We start from the raw sequence: 12,394 nt of genomic DNA on the forward strand, positions 1-12,394 counted from the left end.
GGCCCATCCATGGTTCAGCCTGCCCTCTGCCTTTGAGTGGTGGTTCCCAGCCCTGTGCTTCCTGGTCCTCCGGGGGCTCCCCTGGGTTCAGAAGGCCTCAAGTTGGGTCTAGACCTCCGCTCAGCCAGGCCGCTCTCCTCCTTCCTCCGGGACTCTGTATTCTTGACAGCTCCCAGGGCAGTGTCTGTATGGCTTGCAAAGCGTGGAGTCCCACTCAGGCCCGGATCACTTTTTTCTGTTCCAGCTGCCGGAAACGCGTTCTGCCAGGCAGCCCAGCTGCATCTGCAGCTCCAGAGCAAGCATGATGCGGCCACCTGCTTTGTGGACGCAGGCAACGCGTTCAAGAAGGCTGACCCCCAAGGTGAGGGCCTGTGGGCCACTGTGGCTGGCTGCCCAGAGCACCAGCTGAGCTCTCTGCAGAGATGTCCTCAGGTTTCCACTGGGCTCTGGTTTTTGCTGTGGCCGACACATGATAGGCTGGCAGGGCAGTACGCTCGCTTTAATTTCAGAGCTAGCTCCATGCGGTTGGCATTTGCATCCTGCTCCAAGCCTCCCCCTCCCCCTTCTGTGTGTGTACAGCAGATCATTCCCCTCCCAAAGCTGGGAGCATTTGGGAGTGGGAGTTACATTTCAGCCCCACTGCATGCCAAGGGGAGAGGAAAATCTGTTCTGTTGTCAGAATTAACATGTAGGAGGGGGTGGGAGGGCTGCTGAGACCAGCCAGGTAGGAGTCACTGCCCAAAAAGGAGAGTAAGTTATCCTAACCTGGCTTCGCTACCCCAGCAGGGGGTGGGGGTAAGCAAAGAGCCTGCAGTATAGTTGCCAGAGAACAAATTTCTTCAAGATGAGAGTTGTTTGGGGACAGAAGCCCTGATTGGGTCTGACTCATCCTGAGAAAACCATTTTGTCTTACTGAGCTCATCTGGAAGTGGAAGCCCAGTGGGTACCAGACTTTCAATTTCATGGACCTGGAATTTTCATTTACTTTTTAAATCTTGGTGCCAGACATAGGTTGCTAACTTTTAATTTTAGCAGGCAAAGACATTTTTTTTAAAGACCATTTATTGTCACTCTCCTGTCTTACGAGAATAGGAAAGTCATGCAAAAAATTTTTTTAAAAGATGTATAATCTTAGAATAAAGGCCTGTCCTTCCCAAGAGGGAACAGTTGGCAACAGGACACAGAGGTCTCTGTGAGGATCAGTGAGCACTGGTTCACATGCCAGTGCTGGGGATTGCTGGTAGGGCCATCACTACTGTTGGGGACATTAATTCCTAGCATTTGATCTCTATGTCTATAGACCAAGTAGCATTTCTTTGTCCACAGACTTGACTAGTCGCTCCTGCCATCAGATATGTCACAGATGTTGGCTTAAGCAGTCACGTGGTAGGCTTAGACCCAGCAAGAACCTGAGGGGAGGCCTTGTGACTGGGTGAGGTGTTGTGACTGCAGTGTTGTTGTCACTCCCTGCACTAAGCCACTGGGTGAGGTGACGATAACCCAGGCCATCCTGGTTTTCAGCTGAAATCACTCTGGAAGTCTGTGCCCTCCACACAGAGCCCCTCCCCCTTGCCCCCATCCTTCCTTCTGCTCCCTGGGGAACTGGTTGACCAGGAGATGCTGCCCTAGCATCTGTGACATTAGCTGCTGCTCCCAGTGACTAGAAGTACTTGTTTCTGGGGCGGGAGCAGAGTGCCAGGCCACGTGACGTGCACAGCACCAGCTGCTCTTCAAACAGCCCCAGTGCTTCCCGGGGACGGGCCCCACCTGGCACTGTGATGGATGTCGTGTCCTTGCCTGGCTTTTCATCTAGTCTTCTCATCTCTCAGGCTCTGCTGGGTGTGTGTTGTGTGTGGCCTGGCGCCTGGCCTTAGGCAGTACAGAGGGTGGCCGATGCAGAGTGGTTTCAGGCCGAGGGAAAGCGGCAGTGTTAGGTCAGGTGATGGTCACCTCGCAGGGCGGAGGCCGACTTAGTTTCTCCAGGGCTCAGTGAGCATGGCTTGCTGCCCTGGGAGCTGAGGAAGGAGGGGGTGGGGTTAGGGTGGGAGAACCCTATGAGGGAGCAAGAAGGGCAGAGAACTGCATAACTTGGGCAGAGCTGGGGCCCCGTGCCTTGTTTGGAGCCCAAATAAGGATGCCTTGTTTGGTGCTGGGGGTGGGGGTGGGGGTGGGGCCGGCCATTGGAGCGGCTTCCCAGCACCACTGCCTCGTGACTGCCAACCCAGTCACAGCTCTGAGTTGGGGACCATCCCAACTGTAGTCAGGGGAGAAGGCACATTTGCACCAGGGGTGACACTGCTTTCTGTCTGGGGCCAGTCCAGTCTCAGAGTCCGTGGCAGCTGCGCATGGCTCTGTGTGGTCTTAGAGGTCCGGGAGGATCCTGCTCTCCTGTGATCTTGAACAGGTCACTTAATCTGTTGGATTTGCATTTACTAGTCTGATAAAGCAGAGACCACACGTGAGATAGGTACAGATACGGTCACATTGGCGTCTGGTATGTGATAAAAGTCCAGTGAGGCCCTGGCTGGATAGCTCAGTTGGTTAAGAGCGTCATCCCAAAACAGTACGGTTGCAGGTTCGATCCCCGGTCAGGGCACACATGGGAAGCAGCCAAATAATGCACAATGGAGTAGAACAACAGATGAATGCTTCCCTTTGCCCTCCCTCTCTGCTTCTCTGAAAATAAAAAAGAAATAAAGCTGTGGCCAGATAGTTTGGTAGATTGGAGCATTATTCTGAAGCATGGAGGTTGCCAGTTCAATTCCCCGGTCAGGGCACATACAGGAGCAATTCAATATTCCTGTCTCTCTCTCCCTGCCTCACTCTCAAAAAAAAAAAAAAGTCCAGTGAGGGGCAGCCCTCAGCTGACACCCGACGGGCCTGGCCTGTGCTCTGAGCCTCTAACCCTGGCCCCGTGCCCTGTGAAACAGCTGGAAGGCCACTTTGGAACCTGGCCCACTTTGCCCAAGCAGATGACCTGCTCCCCGGGGCCCTGCTGAGCACCTCACCTGCCTTGCAGGCTCCGTCCTGTGTCAGCACTTCTGCAGGGGCCCTGGAGGGCCCTCCCATCCAGAGGTAGCTGGTGCCAGCCGTGGGCCTGAGGCCTGCTAGAGCTGCCCAGGGCGGAAGGAAAGGATTTGGCTCCTGTCATCACGCTCTCCCTCTGCAGAATCTGCCCTCAGTGTGAGTCAGTGGGCGTCTTGCTGCCAGCTGGGGAGGTGTGGGGCAGGGAAGTGATACCCCTAATTGTCAGTGTTCCCCAGAGTTTCTTGGCCACTGTCTGTCTCTCTGGGTGGACTCAGGCTGGGGAGGGCTCGTACCCTGCCTGCCTGACAGCTGGGCCCAGGACTGCATCTGTGGGTATATGCAAGAGCTACCAGGGCAGGAAGGTGACCAGACCCCCATTTCCCTTCCCCTTGTATCCCGTGCCCCACTGCCGTTTACCAAATGCCTACTGTGTTCCAGGCCCTGGCATCTTCCTGGAATTCTTCTACTGCCTGTGCTGTTCTGGGATTTGCCCCCTTTACCAAGGAGACTGAGTTGGTCGGGGGGATGGGCTGCAGGCATGGGGTGGGAGGTGACTGGAGCCCAGAAGGTAATTGAGGGCCCTGGGTTGCAGACTCCTCGTCTCCCTGAGCCGGGACCTTCCCCTCTCCCTCTCCGAGCCTCAGCCCCTTCCCTGCCCCATCCTGAGCTAGATCATTCCCAGAGTCCCTTTTTAGTTCCAGCTTTCTGTGGGCGGGTGAGGGCAGGTTCGCTTTGCTCAGCCTGGGGGTCCTTGTGAGCTGATGAGCAGGTTGTAACCAGTGTGTCGGGACTTGTCTGCCTGCGCTCCTGCCAGGGTGTCAGCTGGAGGCCTGCCACTTTCAGGGACAGCTGTCCTGCAGGGAAGAGCAGGCACGAAGGGAATTTAACCCTGGGAGTCCATGTTGCTGCCCCATGGGCAGCCTGCCCTGCTACACCGCAAGGGCGGCCTTGCCAACAGGGCTCCTGGGCCCATGCTGGAGGCCAGGCAGCAGCTGCAGGGGCACTTCCAGCTGTTCCCACTGCCAGCTGCTGGTCACACTGGGAGCAGTCTTGCCACCTCTGCTTGTGTGTAGGTGCCCAGGTGGACTCCCTGCAGCCCAGGAGAGGGAGTGGGTGAGTTGTGGTGTTCCTACTGGTCACACCCACCCCCTGGGACGGAGGCTGGAGCCAGGGGGGCGGTGCGAGCCTGCTCCCCGCAGCCCGGCTGTCTCGCTCCTCCTTGTCTTCATCGTGGTATTGTAACCTGTGTCGCAACCACTTGCTAGCTCATCAGTTACTTCCAGAAATGCTGTTATGACATGTGTATGTGTTCAAGTCACACTTACTGTTAGTGGCTGTAATTCTGTGTGTGTGTGTGTGCGCGCTCTGCCTGTCCTCCTCTGCCCCCTTTTTGCCTCCTTCCCTCTTCCCTACTGCCTCCAACTCCCAGCTGGCAACCTCAGAACCTGACCTGAACACTGTACATTTCCTGAATCTTTCTGGGGTCCCTAGGGGCGTTTCAGAATTAGACAAAACCTCTAGACCCCCTCACTTCTAGAACAGTGCACACAGACACACATCTTGCGTGTCAGTTTAGGAAGCTTCTGGCCTCCCTGAAAGCCCAGCCCCGAGCGAAGAGCCATGTTCAGATGTCTCCCTGGCTGGTGAGGCCATTAGCTCCTTGAGATCAGTCGGCCAGGCTTACACTTCTTTGTAGCATCTCAGCCCTGTGGGCCCAGCTGCCTGGAAACCCTGGAAGCAGACCAGCAGCAGCCTTTCAAATGCCCTGCACAGCCTCGCGAACTTTCAGCCTCAGCCCAGCTCAGACTCTCATCCTGTGGTCTGTCCAGGCTCTCTGTTTTTCCCCCTCGACCTCTCCCCACGCCCTTTCCTCCTGAGATGCATTAAAACAGTATTGAAAAAATCTACCCAAGCGCTTGTCTATATCTGCCAGAAAATGCCTCCCACTCATGCTTCTCTCTTCTCCAAATAACTTGTCAAAAGAAAAAAGCCATTCCTAAATTTAAAATCTTGCAAGAGATAGTACAACAAAGGTAGCCCAGTTCCTGCTCTCCAGCACCAACCACCCCAGTGTGTTCTGCTGGCAGACCTGTGGTTCGAGGAGCTGGCGGGGTCGGTGCAGGTTAGGGAGGGCACAGGGCTCTGCCATGTGCTGAGGTGGGACGGGAGAGTGATGGAGGCGCCAGCTGGAGGGCCCCGATGTCACCACGTCGCACCTCCTCCTGCCATAGGTGGAGGCCATACTGGTGCAGGGGGGGTGACTGATTCAGGGTCCTGCAGTGAAAGGGTGACAGAGCCTAGGAGGAACCAGGTGTCCCTCAAGTGTCAGGCTTGGCCGCCTCTGGCCTCACCTTTCCCCTTGTCTGCAGCTTTGTCCTTGAGGATGACACCTTGGAAGATCTGGCTCAAAACACTGATGGAAGCCTGGCCATCAGATTGACCTGTCACCTCCTATGTCCCTGGGGTTACTGGGAAGGTGGTGGCCTTGTGGCAGCTTGAGAGAGGGGCAGCCCCATAAGCTAGGATTGTGCCCAGCAAGTCGTTCTGCAGAATAAATTAGTCTGACCAAGTTTCCTGGGTTCAGGGATTCCTTCATCTTCGCTCTCAGCCTGGAGCATTTAGCCCTGGCGATTCCGAGAGCCTATTGATCTCTCTGCAGGCTGCCTCCAGCCTGCAGCCCTCTCTCCCTGCTTCTGCTGACATGACTTCACTTTCTCACTTTTCCCTGCCTCCCTTTATCTCTCCCCAGAGGCCATTAACTGTTTGATGAGAGCGATCGAGATCTACACAGACATGGTAAGGGTCACTGCTGTCCTGTCCGGCAACTGGTCCACCATGTTGCTCCAGCCTCACCACCCTGCCAGCTCCAGCACTGAGAGCAGGCAGGGAGGGGGAGTGGGAGCCAGGAAAATTTGGTCACCTGCAGTGGGCTGGCCTGGATGAGTCCTTACCCAGCTCCCCACCAGCCTGGCTCCTGGCCGTGGCCTCCGGGAAGTCACCGAGGCCCCTCCCTAGGCCCTGCCTTCAGCCTCCCTATAGGCCAGTGTTGTCTTCATTTGTAAAAGTTAAGGTTATTGGGGGCATATGTCCTTTTTCCCATGCCCAGCCTTTTCACCAGCATCCTATTTGATTAGCAGCTGATGGCAGGCCAGAGAGGGATGTAGGCAGTGCCCAGAGTGGGCACAGCCCCTGCCCTGCCTCAGAGAACATTGCCATCGACAGATGAGGCCACGGAGGTGGCTGCTGACCCAAGGCCAGGGAGCTGGGACCATGGACCAACATCAGTCTCGGGCTCCTATGAACTCTATTTTTGCCTCTCGCGTTCCACCATCTCATCAGACCCCTCCCCCAGGCAGGCAGAGGCTCCTGCCCCTGCCGGGTCCATGGCGATGCTGTCAGTATTACAGTTACAGTAGTGATGGCAGCTGCCAGTTATTGACCCAGACAGCCGAGTGGTTTCATTCTCCTACAGCAGCCCTTGAGGTGGGCACTGTTGTGAATCCGTTTGACAGTCAGGAGAGGGGGACACAGACAAGTCATGTGACTCCCAGGGACTGGGACACGCCCCTGCAAACAGAAGTTGCTGTGATTCAAAACTAGTCCTGGCTGAGTTTAGGGCCTGGCCCTCCTGCCCTTGGCACAGGCGTGGCCATGGCACAGCCCTCTGGGAACTGATGCCTCCTTGAGGAAAGCTCTGGCCCTCCACAGTGGAGGGTGGAGAGTGGGGATGGGGGATTGGCTTGTGGGAAGGGCCACCTCAATGGTGACATGGGGGAGGGTAGGCTGAGGAGGCCTTGGGCAGTGAGGATGCTTGGGCCCTCAGCCCTAGTTTCTCCTGAATTTTTACCAAGAGATGCTGGGCTGGTCCCACCATGGACTCTCTGAACCACTTACTAAATACGCGCTCAGGCCAGGCATCCGTGAGGTCCCTCTGCACATATTGTCCCTGGTGCCGCCCTCCGCCTATGCACCGTGGACAGGACGGAAGCTGAGGCTGGACAAGTGTGTCTTGCCCAAGGTCACCGGGCGGCAGTGCTCAGACCCGGGCCTCTCACTCCAGAGCCTGCCTTGTAAGCCCCATGCTGCCCGCCTCTTGGTGTCCTCTTCTGCACACCTCCCCTCACAGGTGTGGCTGAGGAGCAGCAAGCACAGCTTTGGGGACTAGGGTGGGTCATGGCTGAGCTGGTGTGGGGCACTGGTCAGACATTCCCTTCCTGGGACCCACAGGGCCGGTTCACGATTGCTGCCAAGCACCACATCTCGATCGCCGAGATCTACGAAACAGAGCTGGTGGACATCGAGAAGGTTAGTGGCCGTCAGGTCCCCTGGCTGATGGCAGGGCAGGGGCTGCAGCAGCCTGTGCTCTGGGACTAGGAGTCCTCTAGTGTCTGAGCACCGGGAAGGGGACACGGGGCCCTAGCAGCACTTGGATGGGGGCTCCGGTGTGCCCCAGGGATAGAGGCTGCATTGGCACCGTGCTCTCCTCCTCCCTGTGTCTCCCCAGGCCATCGCCCACTACGAGCAGTCTGCAGACTACTACAAGGGCGAGGAGTCTAACAGGTATGGGGGGTGGGGGTGGGGGTAGGGGGTGCTCCACCCCTGCTATCCCAGCCCCCAGTAGGCTTGTGACCAGCCCCGTCAACCCCCACCCTCCCACACAGCTCTGCCAACAAGTGTCTGCTGAAGGTGGCTGGCTACGCTGCACAGCTGGAGCAGTATCAGAAGGCTATTGACATCTACGAACAGGTGGGGACAGGGGGGCTTCAATCCTGCTCTGCAGAGGGCACTGCTGCCCCCCATCTTGTGCGCCAGTGACCCCTTCCCCACTTGTCACCCTCTCTGTCGCCCCCTTCCTCACTCCCTTTCTCCCTCTTCTCCATCATCCCCTCGCCCTAACGCAGAACTTAATCCAGGGGCACATTTTCTCCACCTCTGCCCCTCCCCGGCGCCCCGCAGTCCTCACACAGGGCTCCCTGCTGACCCTGAGTGAGACTGGCTCTGAGGAAGCAGTTGGGGAGGGAACAAGAAGAATTGCCGAGTCCTGGGTGGTCTGAGGCAGCCGATGGTCCCAGAGGAAGGGGGTCAGGGAAACCGGGTTCCTCCCAGGTAGGAGGTAGGGACTGTCACATGGCTGCCCAGGCTCCTTCCTGCGGTGTAGGGAGGGCTGTGCCAGGAGAAAAGCAGGCAGCTGGCTTCAGAGGAGAGGGGCAGACAGCGCCTCTCATGTTCCTGCAACCTCTGATGCCCCTCTGCCCCCCGACATGCCAGCCTCCTGTTGCACCTGACAGTGGGGCTGCCTCCTCTCTCCATCTTGGGCACCTTGGAAGGCCCACAGGGACCTGGCCCAGTGGCAACACCCCCTTCCCCCACCCTTGTCCTGTCTTGGTCTTTGGTCACTCACCTGGCCAACTTCCCTGTGGCTGGTCCCTCTGGCCTCTGTGCCCTTGGGGTCCTGGGTTAACAGGTCTTCATCTGGGTATGGACCGGCCTCCAGCTAGCCCCCAAGTGCCCGGCAGCAACCCTGGCCTTCTGGCTAACTGCCGTGACTTACAGTGTAGCCTTCGTGTGTCCACAGGTGGGGACCAACGCCATGGACAGCCCCCTCCTCAAGTACAGCGCCAAGGACTACTTCTTCAAGGCAGCCCTCTGCCACTTCTGTATTGATATGCTCAATGCCAAGGTGAGCCCACCCAGAGCTTGCCCACCCACAGGGGACACCCCTGGAGCACTGGAGCTACTATCCCTAGGCCAAGTCCCCTCTCAACCCTTAGAGGGGGAAGCCTCTAACTCACGTCTAGCCCCGACAGTCGGCCTTGGGTGAGAAGTGCTTGTTCTCATTGCTGTGTTTCTGTCCCCGATGTCACCAGCCCTTAGCATTCGGGTTTCCCCATTCCTGGCTCACTTGGAGCCAGGCTCGTTCTTCCGTTAGAGCGCATTTTGAATCCTTACTGCTCCCAGGGAGGTTGTGTCACTGTCACCCATTTTAGAGATGAAGACACAGGCTGAGACCAGAGTCCCTTGTTTAAGGCCACGTGGCTAATAAACAGCAGCCCAGATTCCAAACCTTTCTCATTCCCAGTGTCAGGATTTGAGCCATCGCCTGCATGTCCGCCCACCCATCTTTGGGGCCTCTTGGAAGGAGGGAATGGCCAGGGGAGGAGCTGGACTCCAAAACCCAGGATTTCTTGAGGGTTTCCAGCCACCCTGCCCTCATCCTGGCACCTCTGAGCCCCTAGCCCTGCCCCACCACTACCCTGTGCCCTGAGCAGTTCACTGCCCTCTCTGGCTGTTTCCCTGTTTTCAAAATGGGGGTCACCATTATTTGACCCTGCCTGGATCCTTAGGGCAGATAAACGTGCGAAGTGCCTAGCACCAGGCCTGACATGTAGGAGGTACGAGGTTGGGGAAGGAGCACTGGGTACCGGCCCGGGAAACCTTCCCCCTGCTTCCCTCCCCGACAGCTGTCTCTGCAGCCAGGCTGGTACTGAGCTCAGCTTCCATGCAGGTACCGCCAAGCAGGCTGGGGGAGGGGCACAGAGAGCTGACTCGGCCCAGCCATCCCCAGATCCCCTTCTCTGTCAGGCCAGCAGCTCCAGCAGCCCCTTTTTATTAGCTTGTCCCCTTCCTTCCTTCTACCCTCGATGCTCAGCTTGCTGTCCAGAAGTACGAGGAGCTGTTCCCTGCTTTCTCCGATTCCCGGGAGTACAAGCTGATGAAGGTGAGTGTGGGGGCCTGTTCGCTGCCTCCTTTGCATCTGGGCCTGGACGTGGGTGGTTGGGAGCCGGGGTCGGGAACCTGGAGGCTTGGCTCTGGGTAGTACGATTACCAAGATTTGAGTAGTGGTTCTCAAGGGTTTTTGTCTTCCCTCTTCTGCCTTTTGGGTCTCCATTTTCCAAATGAGACCAGACTCAGGCAGTACTGGGGCTAAAAAGAGCTGAGCTGGGGCTCACACATACACACGTCTCCATGAGCTCACAAGCGACTTCTGACATGGCAGAATTGGAACACAGACCTTTCCTCCCTCTCAGCATAGAAGTCCCCGATTTTCATCTGCCCACATGGTGTGTGCATGGATCTAACCCAAGCCATGGCTGAGGCCAGCAGTGGCCCCTGACCCCTACTGCTATTTTTTTACAGAAATTGCTAGAAGCCCATGAAGAGCAGAATGTGGACAGCTACACTGAGGCGGTGAGTGGCTGGCAGGGTGGCCGCCCTTCTCAGACATGTTCTACCATGAAATTTTATCCCTTTTTTGTCTGGCCATGGCCCTTGTCTGTGAATTCCTTCCCCAGTTACCCAATAGGTGCGGGGAGTATTCTCCCCGTTTGAGAGATGAGGGCACTGAGGCTGAGAATGGTGAGGAGATTTGGCCCCTCGGGGACAGAGCTGGGTTCAGACCCACGCCTGTTTGACTCTGAAAGCCAAGGACTGCGCCACTCGGAGTCCCCCTGGGTGAGCAGCTGAAACCACCTCTCATTCGGCGCCTTGGGTGACCCAGAGACAGGCCTCTGTCACGTCTCCAGGCCTCAGTTTCCCATCCATAAAGCAAGGAAGGGAAGCTGAACCCTTTTTTTTTTTATCCATTTTAGAGAGGAGAGAGTGTGTGAGAGAAAGAGAGAGAGAAAGGGGGGAGGCCGGCGACCTCAGCATGCCAGCTCTACACTCCATCCACTGTGCCACCACATGTCAGGCCTAGACCCTTTTTTTTAAGCTACAAAATTTTCCTTCCTGTACGGAAGCCTTACTCTCTGGCTAGTGAAGGCACAAAAGGGACACCGCCTTTGGTTCTCCTCAGAGCACAGCTTTTCAGGGACACATCTAGAGAATCTTGGGACCGGATACATTGGACTCCAGGGCTGGGACAGGGAGGAAGCCAGGGCCAAGTGTGGGATTGGCCACCTGGCACCCCAGTCACTGTAGCCGGCGTGCCGCAGGTGAAGGAGTACGACTCCATCTCCCGGCTGGACCAGTGGCTGACCACCATGCTTCTGCGCATCAAGAAGACCATCCAGGGTGATGAGGAGGACCTGCGCTAAGCCGCCGTCCCTGGCACATCTTCCTGCCCCTCTGCTCTTCCTGGCAGCCCCTCCACACAGTGTGAGCCCAGAGAGAGGTGGCCCACGACCTGGGCTGGGGCCTTCCCCCCTCCCGGGAGCCTCGCAGACCACAGTGCAGGCTCCACACTGCCTTAGGGCTCCTAAGGCCGGGCCTGCTGGCTAGGCAGTTACCCTCTGTTCTCGCTGCACCCTGCCCTTGCCCATTTATTTAAGCCCCAGAGGTACCCTTTTCCACCCCAGAACACAGAATCTGTGATGTAGACCTGTTTGCTGGGGGTGCTGCTGGGGGTGGGGTCAGCATCTGGTCCCCTATGTCCCAACTGGCTGAGGTGCGAGGTTGGTTCCTGTCTCCCCACTTCTGCCCTTCGATTGAGCTCTGAGCACGTGTAGCTGCTAAGATCTGCTCTCACCGCTGGGGATGGGCTCCTTCCTCCCCACCCCCAGTGCTGGGGAACTCCCCAGCGTCCTGCAGCCCCGACCTCCAGGAGAGACCCCAGGCCCTGGGGCTCAGAGGGTCATCCTGCACCGCCCCATATCTGTTCCTGCCCTAGTGCTTTGAGGTTTTGGTCGGGAGCTGCAGCTGGCCCAAAAAAGAAAATAAAAAACAACAATTTTGCATGAGTCTTTCTTTCTCGTCACTTCTGCTACCCCTTCCTCCTTTGGGGCTGCAGTCCGGTTTTCCTGTTTCTCTTGGTCACCCCACTGGGCTCTGGTGATGCTATCTGGGAAGAGGAGAGTAGGATTTACCCAGAGATTGGGCTGGGTTGGAGGCCTCAGGGAGGCAGTTCAGTGATGGGACTGGGGAGGGACCGTGGAGTTGGGAGTTTGGGAACACCCATCTTCATCTGTGGGCCTTTGTTTCCTCAGCTGGGTCAATGGGTGTCCGTGCCACCACTGAGCTGGCTGGAGGGTGGATGCAGCTGTTAGTTGAGGAATGGAAGAGGCCCACGGAATCTCCCAGCTTCACCAACATTTATGTTGGCCTAGAGCAGGGGTCGGGAACCTATGGCTCGTGAGCCAGATGTGGCTCTTTTGATGGCTGCACCTGGCTTGCAGACAAATCTTTAATAAAAATATATATATATTAAAAATATAAAACATTCTCATGTATTACAATCCATTTCCTACTGCTCGTGTTTATGGTTGCAGGTGGCTGGAGCCAATCACAGCTGTCCTCCGGGACACCACCAAATTTTTATTGGATAATGCGTAATGTATGGCTCTCATGGAGTTACATTTTAAAATATGTGGCGTTTATGGCTCTCTCAGCCAAAAAGGTTCCCGACCCCTGGCCTAGAGGGAGCATAGTT

At 56.8% G+C, this 12,394-nt stretch overlaps 1 protein-coding gene across 2 annotated transcripts in view; it reads left to right on the forward strand.

Annotated features, from left to right (window-relative positions):
- The window catches only part of NAPA (NSF attachment protein alpha), a 28,276-nt gene extending 16,576 nt beyond the window's left edge, over positions 1-11,700 (forward strand). Inside the window, exons 3-11 of one of the 2 annotated variants that reach the window (XM_066271682.1) lie at positions 245-361; positions 5,777-5,823; positions 7,255-7,332; positions 7,532-7,587; positions 7,689-7,773; positions 8,603-8,707; positions 9,677-9,745; positions 10,165-10,215; positions 10,962-11,700. In XM_066271682.1, coding sequence (XP_066127779.1) covers positions 245-361; positions 5,777-5,823; positions 7,255-7,332; positions 7,532-7,587; positions 7,689-7,773; positions 8,603-8,707; positions 9,677-9,745; positions 10,165-10,215; positions 10,962-11,063 — 710 coding nt within the window. In that variant the 3' untranslated portion in view covers positions 11,064-11,700. The remainder of the gene's footprint in view (positions 1-244; positions 362-5,776; positions 5,824-7,254; positions 7,333-7,531; positions 7,588-7,688; positions 7,774-8,602; positions 8,708-9,676; positions 9,746-10,164; positions 10,216-10,961) is intronic. The other variant, XM_066271684.1, reaches the window with a different exon arrangement.
- The last annotated feature ends 694 nt before the right edge of the window (positions 11,701-12,394 follow it).

The sequence above is a fragment of the Saccopteryx bilineata genome, chromosome 3 (genome assembly GCF_036850765.1).
Source record: "Saccopteryx bilineata isolate mSacBil1 chromosome 3, mSacBil1_pri_phased_curated, whole genome shotgun sequence".
In the NCBI taxonomy this organism is placed as follows: domain Eukaryota; kingdom Metazoa; phylum Chordata; class Mammalia; order Chiroptera; family Emballonuridae; genus Saccopteryx; species Saccopteryx bilineata.